This window comes from Sarcophilus harrisii, chromosome 5 (genome assembly GCF_902635505.1).
Source record: "Sarcophilus harrisii chromosome 5, mSarHar1.11, whole genome shotgun sequence".
Taxonomy (NCBI): domain Eukaryota; kingdom Metazoa; phylum Chordata; class Mammalia; order Dasyuromorphia; family Dasyuridae; genus Sarcophilus; species Sarcophilus harrisii.
This window is the reverse complement of record NC_045430.1, coordinates 65,630,917-65,647,886: the sequence shown is the minus strand read 5'-3', so window position 1 is coordinate 65,647,886 and position 16,970 is coordinate 65,630,917. Positions and strand designations below refer to the sequence as shown.

The following is a 16,970-nucleotide window of genomic DNA, read 5'->3' as shown; positions in this document are numbered from 1 at the left end:
GTGCAAGTGAAGGTGAAAATATCCAGTTCCCTAAATTGCATTTACAAAGCATTATAAAACAGGGTTAGCAAGGCTGATAAAATAACAGAAGAGGCTTTAAACAAATTTTCCACCTTCTTTTTGTTCAGTTCATACACTAAAAACATGTAGGTTATGGATGATAAGCCAAATCTGAGTTCTATAATCTCAGAAAGAATTCATCATTTAACAAAATTAGTGTTTAATGAGTCTCATCACTCAGTAGTGGAGCCAATTGGTAATATTTTCTTCTCCCAAGTTATTACTCCTCTGGGAGTAATAACTCAGGAGGACTGAGTTATTAGTACTGAGACATCCCCCTCCTTCTCCTTTAGATAAGTTTCTCTTTCGTGTTAGAGAGAAAAGAAGACAATTCTTAAAATTCAGATAAAACATAATCTATCACAAAAATTGGTAGGAGTCTCATATAATTTGCAGTCAAATTTCCAATTTTAACACATCCCCTTGGGAAAATATCATCCCCAAAGCACTTTCTTTTTTAATCATTCACTCTGAGGATTCTGTTTGAATGTGGTTAAATGTGTATAAAAAAGATACTTTTCTTAAGTGGATTAAATAAAAAGACCAACTCTTTCTTAGTTTGCTCATCACAAACAAGACTAAAACCCTTAGTTTCAGGGAATCAAGATTCCTCCCTAAAATTATTTTTCTCCTGTTAAAGGAAAATTGATTAGATTTTTTGATTCAGAAGAGTCCAAGAACTTCAGGATAAAACATTGTCATGAATAACTTTCTTATTAATATTTTATAACACAACTTTAATGAATCTTACTTTCTATAGGTATGCTTCTATATTCTCTCCTTTTTTGTATACTCTCTTCATTTTGTAATGAAGTTTTATAAATTCTCTTCATTAATTCCAGTTGCATCTGCTCTTCTTGATCTTAGGACTCATTTGATCAGTAGCAAGATACAATCAATTAATTGGTTCAAGATAACTATGGCATAGCTTTCTGTACTTGGTTTTAAGAGAGCAGACATGACAAAGTAATGAACTAAAGTGAACTATTCCAAATATTATATACAGTATGCTAAATGGAAAATATGGTTAAAGAATTGCCTTGAATATGACATGTTATATATTGGGGGATAGAAAGCTCCAGAATGGGTGAAGATAAAAGTCCAGTGTTCAGACATACCTGACTTTCCAGTGTTTTAATCTCTAGAACAGAAGCCAAAAGACTATGAAGATAAAAGGAACTATCTAGAGAGCAATTGTACTTAAAAGTAATTTATTCTACAGCTCAGCTTACAAATAGGTAGTCTGATCTTCTTAAGTGATAACTATTAAAATGGATGCTTTGAATTTATATATTGATTATCTTAATATAGAATATCCTAATGACTCATCTGAAGAATGTTCTTCCTATTCATTGTTCAACCCAAAAAAATTTATAATGCACTACAACTACATTTTCATCTCTAATTATATACACTAAAAATTCCATTTTGTGAATTGTTTTAAAATTCAGAAAACTCCCTAATTTCCTTTTTCTACCCAAATATCTAATATTATTTCAGGAACAATTATGAATTACCTAGACTGTCTCAAGGCCTTGTTCTCACCATTAGGTACTACTCAGTCCCATATGCATCTCCTTCCTCCAGAAGCTCTGTAAGCCCTAGAGGAGTCAAGATCCAGATTTCTTTAAGAGTACTATAGGCAGGGAAGGCATAGTATCAGTGGCTGAACTGCCAACCTGAAAACCCCCAGGCAACACTCCATAGCCTTTTGTCAAAAGGATCTTTGATTTGTTATGTAGTCTGTCAAGTCACATCTGATGAGGGCTGACATATTTATGTCCCATATCTGGTGGTTCCAGAAATCCTAGTCCTCAAAGAATATCCTTTCAACTGGAGTATCTCAACCTGTTGAACAACCATGCTCACCACTGTATAAAGGTGCATTATCATATCATTTCCTAGTGTAAAAATGAGGTGAAGCTCTTCCAAGCTTACCTGGAACTAATTCAGTTTTGACTGCTGTCATAAATACAATAATTTGTTGTAATAATAGTCTCTAGTTTTTTATGCATATATAGACTGAAACTGCAGTATTGGCTATCAAGTCAAATCTCATTTATCTCTTTAAGGGAGGCATTAATGAGATGCAGATGCTAGTCAGGGCTCTGAGTTGTGCCATTCAGGTAATTGTCTCCCAGGAATGAGAGTTTGGGGAAACAGAGGGTTATTAAAGAAAAGATAATTTTTCCAATATTTATTTATCACCATCCATCTTCTTTCCCAATTTTAGATCCTGTCATAAGATAGAAAGATGTTGTTTCAGGAACTATAGCTATATTTATTTCCTAACCATCTATGGTAACAATTTGTACATCAGTCATTAATTGTTATACAAATATGCATGTGTGTCAAATCCTTTCTTAAAGGACACAACTGTGGCCCCTGATTAGGGAGAGGCAAGTGAAGGCACCTAACAATAGATAGCCTTAATAACTATAAATCTTACATTTCTAGCTAAATTTTTCCCAATTCCCTCTCATTCATACAACCAAAAATGTTTTTGAGTACACACCTGAATAAAAAGCTCCTTCTTTTGAAACTATGTAGCCTGGTCATCTACTAGAGTAAGCCAATTCAATTTTTCTAAGAATTGTCAAGTTTTATTTCTCTGGTGGATAAAATATAAAATATTTGCCTTTTCTGGGATAGAAACACTTATCTAGAGAGGCTGTGTATCCTAGTCTGAAGGCTCTTCCAATAACTTGAAGAAATCTGATTCACCAGCTTGGGGAAGCTGGCCCAAGATCTAAATTTCAAAAAAACCTGGTTCTAAACTTTATTATATGTCAGGTATTTGATATAAATATCACTCCCCTTAAAGCCATCTGGTCTTTATTTCCATCTGGTCCTATTCCCATAGAATTTACTTCTCTGCTATGTTTCTTTGCAATTCCTTACCAGCACCTTGCTAGGTAGTCTTATGCACAAAAGGAAAAAATAAAACTGGTTATATATATATATATATATATATATATATATACCAATTTGGCCAAATTTGCTATTATTTGCTAAATTGGAAACCCTGATGAAAAAGCCACAAGTTTCATGAAATTCCCAGAGTAGCTGGCAATACATGAGCCTCTCCTTGCAAATTTGGCTCTTAAGTCTAAGGTTTGGTGTCTGTCCAGTGCTAAGGAAAAGGGTAAAAAGGTCCTTTCCCTAAAGTCTCACAAACTTTGTGTTGTGGCTTAAATTGCCTTAATGTCAGGTAGATAATTGATATTAAAGGAAAGGCTTATCCAGAGCTTAGCGCAGGGCCTGGAACAGAGCAGTCACTTAATAAATGTTTATAGGCTGACCATTGAGTTTGGCATAGAACTTCCAATGAATAACACATTGAGATAACTAGCATACACACATGGGCAGAAGCACAAATACCTTTTAGTATCTCTGACAGACTTGGTCAGATTTCATGAGATAATAGAGTCAGCAAGATTGAGCAGCTCTAGTCCAAAAACAAATAAAAAAAAACAACTCAAAAGGTTCTTTGTGACAGTATTTTATACAACAATTCTTTGCAAAGGGAGGGTCAGTTTTTCATCATTTCTGGATTTGTGGTGAGGTTTGAAGGGATATATGACCTTTATTCTAAGGTTTCATGACATCGCCTTAAGGGTTTGTCTTGAAAAGAGTAGGTGTAACATATGAGAATTCTGGTGACCTTATCCTTGGGAATCATGACTTCAGGTAATCTATTCAGTCTTGTGAGGCCTGTGCCTAAATAAAGAACCCAACTTCTTCAACAACTTGAGCATTTCTATTTTATAGATGAATTATTCAACTTCCCTGACTGCCCTAAAACTGAGAAAATTGAAAGTTCAGGTAGCATCCACTAAAAATACCTATAAATGGTGCAGAGATTTTGCATGCATGTGTAAGGGTGGCCAAGTATTCAGAATCTCTGCTTTAAAAGACCCTCAAAGAAGCAAGTGAACCAAGCCAAAAAGGGCAGCAAATCCTGGTGATCTACCAACTAACTCTCAGACACATATTTATACAAGGTTTCCGGGACTGTCTTCATACATATGTACGCGATTTACAACCAGTGAACTTTTATGCATATCCAATTATTGTTATTTTAATTTAATGTTAATTTTAATTTAAAATATTTTAATATTTAATTGTTATTGTTAATTTAATAAAGACTTAAATAAGTCTCTCCCCTCTAGATTTTCAAGACATTTGTGTCTTCTAGTTCTACATATTTGACCACTCCTCATTCTTTTTTGATGGCTATTTATTCAGGTTTTGCCCAAGTAACCCTAGCTGTCCTCCAAGGCTCTCTTCTGGACTTTCTCCTCTCATCTCCCTATATTGTACTATTTCACTTGGTGATCTTTTTTGGTTCCTATAGATTCTATTATCATCCCTATAAAGATAATTCTCAGATCTCTTTATATAGCCCTAATGTCTTTTCTGACCTTCAGTCTTACATCTCCAGCTGCCTGATGAAGATCTCAAATCAGATATGCTGTAGACATCTTAAATTCAGCTTGTCTAAAATCGACCACATTATTTTTCCCCCAAAAGACCTTCCCTTCTTCATAATTTCCTTATTACTGTTAAGAGCCCAACCATCCTTCCAGTCATATCCAACCTCACAGTTTGTGAAGTTTGTCATCCTTGACTCCTTATTCTCTCTCACGTCCTACCTTCAATCTGCTGCTAAGTCTTATTGAGTCTACTCATCATTCATATATACCTATTTCTCTCCTCTGATACTGACACTTTCTTGATATTGGCCATCATCACCTCAAACATGGAGTACTGAAATAGCCTGCTGGTTGATCTGCCTGCCATAAGCATCTCACTGCTATTCTGCATCCACTTACCCTCAGTGGTTCCCTATTAGTTTTAGGATAAAATATAAAATCCTCTTTTGAGCTTTCAAAGCCCTTCATTACCTTCCTACCTTTCCAGTTTTCTTATATCACCATGACAGAAATGATTCATTGAGGACCCCCACTCAAATTCTAATCAGTATTAATTCAATATTATTTTATAAGAGATAATGAGTCACATAAAAATATAAATTCTGTTAGAAGGACCCCATAATAGACCTCAAACTTTAATGTTCATTACTTGTTTAGCAGCTAAGGAGCTCATCTTGCACAATCACAAGAATGCTGACAAAGATATTTCTATCCTGTTTTGCTCAAATTCCATGACCAAACCAAGTATGGGTGGTGGCTTGAATGGAAAATGTTCCCCTACATGTTCTTAGATCATATATATAGTTTGTACCATCTCCTCCTGCCTAACCTGAGGAACCTATCTGTCTTATGACTACCTGGTCAGCCAATATACTTCTTGTGACCTTGATGATATATCATTTTTGCTTATTTTAGCTTATGTGTCATATGTCAATTAATGGAATTCTTCTGTATTGTATATAGCTCTTCTTAAAAGAGTGGATATCTAGCCCTATAAAAATAGGGCCCTGGAAGAAGAGGACAGCTCAGATCATGAGGATTTTCTGAGTTCCATTTAATTAGAGGGATTATGGACCCTTTAATAAAATGCTATTGGATCAGTCTCTTATTACATGTTGGATAGTTTTATCCAACCCCCTCACCTCAACATACACACATACAATCTTCCCTGTTCTTCTTGGTATTCCTCTCACTCAAGAAATATTTCATCTCCCTGATTAAATAATCTTACTTAGAGACCTCCAAGCCTGAAATGCTTTTCCTCTTCATTTCTGCCTTTGAAATTCCCTGAACTCCTTCAAGCTTCAGATAATGTTCCTCCTTCTACAAAACGTATTTCCCAGATCTCTTTAATCTTAGTACCTTTCCTCTGTGACTACCCCAGTCCTATTCTATATATAGCTTGTCTGGACTTAGTTGTTTGTATGTTGTCTCCCCCATTAAACTGTGAGATTCTTAAGAGTTGTCTTTTCCCTTCTTTGTGTCCTCAGAACTTGTAGCACAGCTCTTAGTAAGGACTTAATGATGCTTATTTTTTGACTGCTGGAATAGGTAGCAGTGATGAAATACTAGCTGCCCAGTGAAATCCCCTATTTTAAGGAAAAAATGGAAGTACTCCAGTGCCTGCAATATGGCAGGTAGAGTCATGTCTTTGTTATCCTTGAATCCTCATTCTCATCTGAAATTTCAGCCTGACCCTGTACGCTATCTCTTCATCTACCCTTTGAACTCCTTCATACCAACTTACACTTCTGATTTGGACCTTACCCTAGATGGCATCCCTATCCCTGCCCAAATAACCTCAAGTTTCTGGCTCTCCAAAACATACCCTATTCTTACTTTCTTGGTCTGGAAAGCTTCAAGCATCCCTAACCCAAGCTTCCAAGAAATATTACACAGTGGATTTCAGTAACATGAGATCTCTTCCTTACCTTACTTCCAAGAAATAGGTATTTATAGCACAAATGGTGAAAATTTCTGACTTTGTGCCAGAAATTTAGTCTGGTACTATTTAGAATTTTGTTCAAGCTCTGCTCTGTCTGGAATTTTCAAAATGCATGTGTTTTAATTTAAAAGCTCTCATTCTCTTTTCATCCACAAAACAACTAATGGAAAGTATGTTTTACATGATTTCATATGCATAATAATTTTTGCTATATCAGGGAAGGGGGGGAGGAAGGAAAGAGAGAATTTGGAACTCAAAATTTAAAAAAAGAAATGTTAAAAAATTGTTTTTACACATGATTGGGGAAAATAAAATATTATTTTTTTTAAAATAAAATGTTTTCATTCTTACCTACCATGGATTACTGTCCAGCCATATACCAAAAGGCCCAGAACTAAGCTAGTGCTGGTGATTTTGGTCTGAGTTCAAGCGAAAGACAGCATTAATTTGGTGCAAGAGGATCATTGACAAAGACATTGACTATCACTGTCACCTCAAACTGTTCTTCCTTTTCCCTCATAATCATTACTAGAGAACATAAACAAGCTGAATTCCTAAATGCTCAGAGACCATAATTTCATGGTCCATTGTTGTGTCCTGCTTCCTAGAGCCCTCACACTGGGGTGAAAAAACAAACCTTCATAATGGAGGAGTGATGAGGCGGGACTCCCAAGGATGGTGGAAATATGGAGTCCGTTTATTCCAAGGTCTTCCCCCTTTTTATACCCTAATACACATGCACTAAGTATGTACTGGGCATGTGGGACCACATAAACAACTTGCTATTGTATGTATTTTGCCACCTGGTATCACTCTTCCACCTGGTATCATTCTGCTTCATCCACAACAGGTTGTCACCTCCCCCTTGACTGTTCAGAAAGTCCGAGAGCCCTTAGGGAAGATGGGGAGTTGAACCAGACATTGTCAGCAAGTTCCCTCTGGGCTGAAGGGTCTTATACCTCACCCAGAGTTCCCCCACAGTCTGTGGCCCTCTACAATCCATAGCAAGTAGAAAATCATCAAGAGTCAGGAAGAGAGGATTTCTGGACTCTTTCACCTTCTCTTTGGTGCTACAACTTTGATTTCTTCAGTTCTTCTTAACCCCCTGCATCTCCAACTTTTCTAAGTCACACACCAATCTAAAGAGCTCAATAAGTAGGATAGTTTGGCAGCTGGTATATAAATTCATGAGCTTAGTTCTCCTACTCTGAATTTTTTCATATGAGGGTGGGGCATGATATAATGAAAAAATCTGTAAAAGATATGGGTTTGTATTTCAGTCACAAAATTTAGCCAAAGAGTGTCTTCCTTATCTACCACCTCATTCCCCTTTTCACTTTCACTTTTAATAATTGTAAATTATTTTTAATAATTGAACCAAAAAAAGTATTATAGAAGAAAAACTATATTATTGACACCCAGTTGCTTTTTCTAATAAATCTTATCAACTACAATAAATGGAATGCTAACCTTATTAGTTAATATGAAGATTTATCTATGTGACTAATAATAGAAACTGATTATTTGCTAGTCCAGCCTTTCTTTTTTAGCTTTTGTGACATAAAAACTGGTGTTTGGGGACAATTGGGTGGCATAGCAGATGGAGCACCGGCCCTGAAATCAGGAGGACTTGAGGTCAAATCTGATCTCAGATACTTAATACTTATTAGCTGTGTGACCCTGGACAAGTCACTTAACCCCAACTGCCTCAGCCACACACACAAAAAAAATCCAAATTATTTCTAGCAAGGTTGCCTTACTGCCTCCTTCATGGTTTAGTTTCCCTAGGATCTGATTTAGCATTGAGTCACAAAAGAGGCAGCTAGGTGGCACAGTGGATAGAGCACCAGCCCTGAAATCAGAAGGACCTGAGTTCAAATCTAGCCTCAGACACTAAACACTTCCTAGCTGTGTGACCCTGGGCAAGTCACTTAACCCCAACTGCCTTAGCAAAAAAATAAATAAAATAAAATGCAGCATTGAGTCACAAGGATCAATCATAACTGCCTACTTTGTCATTTGCCCTCAATGTCTGCACATCTGCAGGTTATTTCCCTACATATTTAGGTGATTTCTATTCATGGTTATAGTTATCTTACTGTATGGCTTTTTGCTGAAGTTTGGCTTGATAATGTTAAGTCAAACTAACTGAACTAATTTGGAGCTTGTTACTATTACATATTGACTTAAACCTGTTCTGATCCCTAGTTTATTCCTCTCTTTTATTTACAAACTGCATTGTTATAACTAAAAGAGGGTTTCTGTGCAGCTAGGCCACCTTCATTTGCTTTTCTCTTCATTAATTCCTTTGAAATTCTTGACCTTTTATTCTTCCAGATGAATTTTGTTGCTATTTTTTCTAGGTCATTAAAACAGTTTTTTGGGAGTCTAATTGGTATAGCACTAAATAAATATATTAGTTTAGGAGTATTGTCATCTTTATTATATTTGCTCACCCTATCCAAGAGCACTTGATATTTTTCCAGTTGTTTAGATCTGACTTTATTTATATGGAAAGTGTTTTGTAGTTTTGCTTATATAGTTCCTGACTTTCCCTTGGCAAATAGATTCCCAAATATTTTATACTATCGGCAGTTATTTTAAATGGAATTTAAGTAAACTATCATATCATCTGCAAAGAATCATAATTTGGTTTCTTCATTACCTACTCTAGTTCCTTTAATCTCTTTTTCTTCTCTTATTGCCAAAACTAGCATTTCTAATACAATACTGAATAGCAATGGTGATAGTGGGCAACCTTGTTTCATTCATGATCTTATTGGGAAAGGTTCCAGTGTATCCCCATTACATATGATGCTTGCTGATGGTTTTAAATAGATGCTTCTGACTATTTTAAGGAAAAGTCCATTTATTCCTATACTCTCTAGTGTTTTTAATAGGAATGGGTATTGGATTTTATCAAATGCTTTTTCTGCATCTATTGAGATGATCATATGGTTTTGTTAATGCAAGGGCTAATGTTGAAGAATTGTCCATGCATATGTTTTGAAAAATAAAAAGCTTTAATAATAAAAAAAAGACTCTCATTAGTTGGTTAGTCTTCCCTATTCCATATATAACTGCAATTGATCATTAGATAACCCTGGACAATATTAAATAAATACTAACTAAATCTTACTTTGGGGTTCTCTTTTCACTAGATTTTATGCATTTCTTCCCCATCTTCCTACCCCACTAGAATTTATGGATGTCATGATCCTGGATTTTTTACAGTTGACTATTTTATATTAATTATATGTTAGATTCTTATATTAAAGTCTGATGACTCATTGTGACTTAGAGGGAAATATGAATTCTTTTATTTTTTTTTTGAACATGACTATTTAATTTCTTTTTTAAAAAATTCTTTATTTATTTTAAATACACATTGCTTTATGAATCGTGTTGGGAGAGAACAAAAGGGAAAAACCATGGGAGAGAACAACAACAACAACAACAACAACAAAAAAAACAGAAAAAAGTGAACATAGTACATGTTGATTTACATTCAATCTCCATAGTTCTTTTTTTCTGGATGCTGATGGCATTTTCTGTCCAAAGTCTATTGGGATTGTGTTGAATATGAGTTCTTTTAAAGAGAAAAAAAGTTCTATTTATGTGTTTTGTTTTTACATCATAGATTGAGTCTTTCTGGAAATGTCCTTCTACTCTCCCCAGAAATGAAACCAGATTTTTTACCAAAGATAAAAGGTTGTGGGTGTTTTTTTAACCTCATACAGTGACTAACAGCATATTCAGTAACCTTCTGTAGAAGTCCCCAAGCTCTCTGCTGACAGGAGGGAAAAGAATTTCACCAATTTTTTTCTGAGACCATTATTGGTTTCTAAATTGCTCAGGTAGGGCTAAGCCTGAGTTCTTAAAGATGATTTTATCTGAATAAAAGGTCTAGTTATGATTTGGGTATAGACTCAGTCATAACCCAAGATAAAAATTGCCTTTGAGCTGTTAAAATTTTTTTCAGCCATAAAAATCCCTAAAGTTAAGAGTTTTATGATGTTTGTTTCACTAGAGTGCATTTACCTATTAAATCACACTTTCTTGAAATCTCCAAGTGTCCATTTTTGTTTGGTGGTGAAAGGGTTTCATTTGAAAATTCTGAAATACACATTTAGTGCCTATGGAAATTTGTGTTCTATCTAAACCTCCCATCTCATCCTGAAAAGCCTTAGATACCATTCACGTCCCTAAGGGTCCCTTACCCTCTTCTTTTTTTAATATTTATTTTTAAAAACTAAATACAAAATAAGAAAAAAACAAAATAAAAAAAGAAAGAAAAGGAGGAAAAAATTGTCCCAGAAAATCAGGGAGGATTCAAAATATTTAACAATAGATTTTTATTTCAGAAAAGCATATGTAATAAAAGAGATTATGTTCATGACTGTCTATCTTTTTTTTTTTTTTTTTGCTTCCTTGTAGCTTATTCTTTTGTTCTCTGCTGTGTACTTTTACTTTATGCTTTTTTCCCCTTTCATCCCCTCCCCCCTGGCCTCCCCTGAGCAGGCTATAGTTAAGCACAAGTATATTTACACACATACACACATATATATATATATATACAAACCCATGAACCTGCTCACATACATATATCTAAATACACACATACATAAACCTACATGCATATACACACATTTATATATACATATATGTATATATACACATACACATTTATACGTGTAAACATGCATCTAAAACAATATTAATCTGACTGATATATAATGTAGATTTTTTTCCTGATTGAATCTTTAACTTTAACTTTGTCTGAGATCAATGATTACTAGTCCTACTTTTTTTTCTAATACATTCTATTCCTGATCCTTGTTATAGTATTTGTATACATCTTATTTCCTATCTAAATTAATTTTTCTACTTTAGTTCTACTCCTTAATTTGCCTTTCTATTACTTAACCTCTCCCCACCATGAATTCTCCCCTTATTTTCTCTTCCTACTCTCTTTCCTGCCCTCTTTATCCATTCCTATACACCTTATCCCATTCCCATTAATCTAAACACCTTTCTGCACTCCATTTTATCCTTTATCCTTTTCCATTAATCTATAACCCTTGTCCCACTGCTATAAATCTACATAACTTTTCAATACCCCCAACTTATCCTATTCCCTCCTCCCTTGTTTCTTTATAGATTTTGAAGGATGCTGTACTCTTTGTGGAATATATATATATATATATATATATATATATATATATACACACACACACACACACACACATATATATATATATATATAGAGAGAGAGAGAGTTCCCTATTTAACACATTCCTGACATGAGTAGATTTTTTAGAACTACCAGCCCTCCTCGCCTCTCTAATGCTACTATGTTGGTTCTTCCTCTACACCTCATAATTACTATTTTTACCTTTTCCTAGACAGTTTTGCTTTTTAGAGTCAGATCATACTCAGTTCTGCCCCCATCTTTTTTTTTGAGCTTCCCAATTACTGATGATAATCTTAAACATATGTATACATTTCCATGTAACACATATAAAAAATTTGTCCTTGTTAAGTCCCTTGAAATTAAAAGATTCAACACAATTTGTTGAGTTAAATTTATGTTAAATTTTCTATTGAGTTCAGGTTTGCTTGAGATAAAATCCTGAAAATCTGTAAGTTCATTGAACGTCCATTTTTTTGCTTATTATAGTAAATTTTTGCTGGCTATGATAATTTTGGCTATAGGCCTAGTTCTTTGATTGTTGATATATATTATTCCAGGATCTACAGCCTTTTCTTGTAGCTGTTGATAAATCCTACACAATTCTAATTGTATTTCCAGCATATTTGAACTGGGTTTTTTTTGGTTGTTGTTTGTTTCTTATAGGATTTTGTCTTTGATCTGGGGGGGGGGGGGTTCAGAATATTCCTATGTGTTTTCCTTATAGGATCTCTTTGAGGTGGTGATCAGTGGACATTTTCTGTTTTTACTTTCCCTTCATATTCCATCCCTCAAGGATAATTTTCTTTAATTATTTCTTGCGTTGTTATATCAAGGTTCTTTGTTTAGTCACAGTTTTTAGGCAGTCCAATTATTCCTGTATTTTCTCTGCTTGATCTGTTCTCTAGATCTGATGTTTTACTTCTATTTTTTTCATTGTTTATATTTTGTTTTGTTATTTCTTTGTCTTATAGCTTCACTAGATTCTCCTTGTACAGTTCCAATTTTCAAAAAATATTTTCTTTTTTACAACTCTGTAACTCTTCTAATTGATTAACTTTTTCCCATTATCTTCTTGTTTTTCTTGGATTGTTCTTATTTTTATTTTAAGGTGTTTTTTTTTCAATTTCTCTCATTTGATTTTTGAACTTTTTTTTGAGTTCTATAAATTTCTTCTGGGCAGATAGCCATTTGAGATAGCCATCTTTGAGATGAAGAGGCTTTTTTTTTTACATCACTGTCCTCCTTTGAAGATGAACCTTAATCTTTCCTGTTCCCACAGTAAATTTCTGTAATTGCCTTTCATTTTTTAAAAGTGAAAACTGTTAGTGTAACTACCCCTAATCGTGGGATAGGGAAGGACCAGAGGGGAGATGGTGCCCATAGCTTCACTTCAGCTCTCTCCTCTGACCTGAAACCCCAAACAAAAACTTCATCCTCCTGCAAGTGCCCACAGCCATCAGCATCCCTGTCCTGCTGCCTTTGCACTCCCAGTGTGCTAGTTCCTTCTCCATCAGGACAGCATCTCAGCAGCACAGCTGAGCCTGGTATTCCTAATCAGCTGAGGTTCTCTCAATCTTCCTTGACTCAGAACCTTGATTCTCCCACACTGTCCAGGAGGTGAAAGTTCCTGTGATTTGACTGAGGCACCCTACCAACCCTCCTATCTGCAGAGTAACTTGAAGGTATTTATACTTCACACAGGTTAACATTTCCTCTCCCCCTCCTCCCCCCACCCCCCAGTCCTGGTGTCTTTCTTTGCTTTTCTCAGATTGTCCCAGGAGGACCGCTGTTCTGCCCAAATCTTATTTGTTTTTCATTGGTCTATATTTTCACAATTTTGTTGTTTGTGGGAGAAATCTGGAAAGCTTGGAATTTTCTGACCTACTCCACATCTTCCCAGAATCCTTCCCCTCCCTTCTTTTCTTCTTGAGACATCTGCTTTTTACTATCACTATCCCACTATTGTCTTATAGTTTTTTACTCTTATACCTCTTGGCTAAATAACACAGAAAGCAAATATTATCCCTTTATCTATATACATCTTCCTTTCCTGTTTCAACAAAATTTTCTCTCTAAATGCTTTGTTCTCTTTTTCTTATTTTCTCAATCAAAAAATAAAAGGAGGGGAAATGACTTCTCCCTTGTATATCTATGTTCCTGTTCTTTTTCCTGTGGGGTCATGAAAAGACTTATGGATTGAGTTCATGTTTTATTACTAACTTCACTCTGGCTCCTCTTTTTCTTATCTGTTGAAAAAAACCCATCAGACTAAATGATCCTCTACATCCCTTCCAGCCCTGACATTCTGATATTCTAAAGATCATTTTCTTAGACAATAATCTCTCAGTGAGTATTTTTAGGTGTGGGTTCAGGATGACATTTGTACTGGGAAACTTGAGATAACTATAAATTGCTGTACCTCTGAGATTACCTTTTACTTATACTTATGATAAAATAGATTAGCTGGCAAATCAGCCTTCTCTACTCCAGGAGAATGTAGGATGATAAAATATAAGTATAAAAAATTAATTTCAGAGGAAAGGCTCTAGCCTAGGAGATAGTGAAGCCAGCTTCCACCCTTCTAGAAAACTTCATCTCCTCAGACAGTGTTTAGGTTATCAATATTCATTAAGGAAAGTATTATACAGTTCTCTTTCTCTGTTTTTGTTTTCCCTGATTTAGGTATCAAAACCATATTTATGTCACAAAAAAAGAATTAGGTCAGACTCCTTCTTTGCCTATTGTTTCAAATAGTTTATATAATATTGGGATTAATTATTCCTTAAATATTTGGTAGTATGCACTTGTAAATCTATCTAGTCATAGGGATTTTTTTCTTATGGAGCTCATTTATAGCTTCATTTCTTTTTCTAAGCTAGGGTTAAGTATTCTATTTTCTCTTCCATTAAACTGGGCAATTTATATTATAAAGAGAGCAAATAGCTGGGAAGTAAAAGGATATATTCAAAAGAGATTATGGATAGGGTGATTGAGATGTGTGGGATGATATGGAACTCTTACTACAGATGCTCAGAAAATTCAATAGCAAGAATAAGCTGCTTGCAAGAAGAAGTAATGCAAATTGTAAAAGATTTTCAGAATCTTAGACATAAATTAGATCTCTGGATATATTGTGACACAAACTTTGTTTTGTCTTTCTTTTTCAGTGACTATCGCCATTATCCTGATATTAATTGCGCCATATTTTATTTATTGGTTGTACACTAGAAGAAGGTAAGTAGCACAAAAGAAAAATAGCAGAATTCATTCATTCCATAGAAGAGAAATTAATTCCCTTATCAGAAAATAGAAAGTTTCTTCTGTGATTCCATTGCCAGCTACCAAAGTGATCCCAGGCTGTGATCTTGCTGTTACTTCTTTGGCCTAATAGAGCCTCAAAGTGAAAGTTGTATTTTGCTCTGCCCTGATTGTCCCCAAATGGGGCCACATGAATTCAAAGAGGCTGTTTTGTCCTATTTCCTTGTTAAGAATGCTGTCAAATTCACAAATAAAAAACTATATTCGATATGGCTTGGCACATTTCAGCTTTTCTTCAAAGAGATCAAAATACACTCACAGGTATTATTAATTCACATACTCAGTTCATCTCCAGGAAGATGATCTAGATGGTTGTCCCGCATACTATGATTTCTAAAAGTACCAAATGAGCTACTGAAAATCTAGGAATAAAGTAAATAGATTTTCTATGCTTCAATACTTCAAGATATTAACATTATTTTACAAATTATTATTACATAATACTTTGCACTTCCTTTCAGCACCCAGCATAATGCTTTACATATACAAAAAGCTCAATAAATATTTGTTGTTTGAGTTCAGAGGACCTGATGACATTAATGAATTTTCTATTTTGCAGGGATCCAGTCCCAGAAGTCTCTGTTGGGATAGAAGAGATACCAATGACAGGGGGAACTGATAGAGAAGAAGATGTAGATAGCTAACTACAGAACGTACATAGCAAAAATGGAAAAAACAAATTCCTTTTGTCTATCACTCCTATGTAGCAAGGTGTGATTAAAGAAGCCACATTTGACTTAGAAAAAAAGAGCTATCTTTAGCTTATACAAACAGAGAGAAACAAACCAGAAGAAAAAATGTGAGCATTGCATCTGAGGAGAAATACATGGTTCTTAATTTTAAGTTCTTTATGCATCTACTGAATACCCCAACATCAGGATAGAATTTGACCAGAAAAGATTCTTCCGAGGTATACAGGTGTACTCATAAGAGGCAGGGTACTTAGAAAATACATTGTGGGAAAGTTTTCCAAGCAAAAGCTCAATTAGTTCCTCATTAATAGCTACTTACTTCATTTGGTTGTGTCTGGAGACTGAAAGAAATCTGAGTATTTTTTCCCCCAAAATATCTAACCTATAAATAACAAAAAAGTACATGAACATATGACAGTAATTACCTGTAAGTCTTCCCTGCAACATGTCTGGTTAAAAGATTTGTAATTTTTAAGTTAATAGCATGAGCATTTCAATACCTAAGAAACATATCTGCAGCTAGATTGCTTCCCTTAAAATGCATGATAAGGAAATCACTGATCAGGCAGAAGAGAAATGTGCAAATTTAGGCATAAATGAATCCTTTTGACTGATAATTTTTGGATCAAAGATTTAAAATGGGTGATATACTTTTTTATATGTGTATTTGTCTAGTTTATATACTTGTTTGAATGTATGTAATATAAGATAAAATAAATTTTTTAATTTTTTTAACATTTAAGTGAGAAATATTATTTGAGGATTGAAGAATATATTATGACTGAAGAATATGTTCTCTGAATATGCTGAATACTTTCTTGTAAGATAGGAAAAGAATGGAGTTGGTAGGAATCTGAGGATTCTTCTTCCATATTCATGTTCCCCTATGCGGCTCCTTATAGCACTGCTTTTTTTCTGGAAACATTGGAGCAAGACCATATGAATTACCATTAGTTATTTGCCTTTCATAAGGACTTGACATTTCCCATTTCTGATGGGGAACCCCAATACTGTCCTGACTTGGGAGGACCATGAGGTAAATTCTTGAGAAACTCCTTAAAGGGGAGAAATTCTCCTTCAACTCTCAGAAAAGTTCTACTCTGAGAAAGACCTGCCCCAGGAAATCAATATAAGTAGTTTCATTCTGTTATCCTGGAGGAGATGGGCACACCCTGGCTTCCCCCATTGATAACACTCACTACTGATTATACCCTCTACTGACTTGGAGATTAGTCTAGGATTACTCATTCAATTGGAAAATTTCTATTCATTGTGAAGATCTCAGTCTGATTTCAACTCAAACTGCCCCCAGCCAAGATAAAATA

At 34.8% G+C, this 16,970-nt stretch overlaps 1 protein-coding gene across 1 annotated transcript in view; it reads left to right on the top strand.

Annotated features, from left to right (window-relative positions):
* Positions 1 to 15,854, top strand: part of IL15RA (interleukin 15 receptor subunit alpha) — a 39,674-nt gene extending 23,820 nt beyond the window's left edge. The window contains exons 6-7 of the mRNA XM_031939993.1: positions 14,803 to 14,869; positions 15,513 to 15,854. Of these exons, the coding sequence (XP_031795853.1) occupies positions 14,803 to 14,869; positions 15,513 to 15,597 (152 nt within the window). The 3' untranslated portion in view covers positions 15,598 to 15,854. The remainder of the gene's footprint in view (positions 1 to 14,802; positions 14,870 to 15,512) is intronic.
* Positions 15,855 to 16,970: the final 1,116 nt, after the last annotated feature.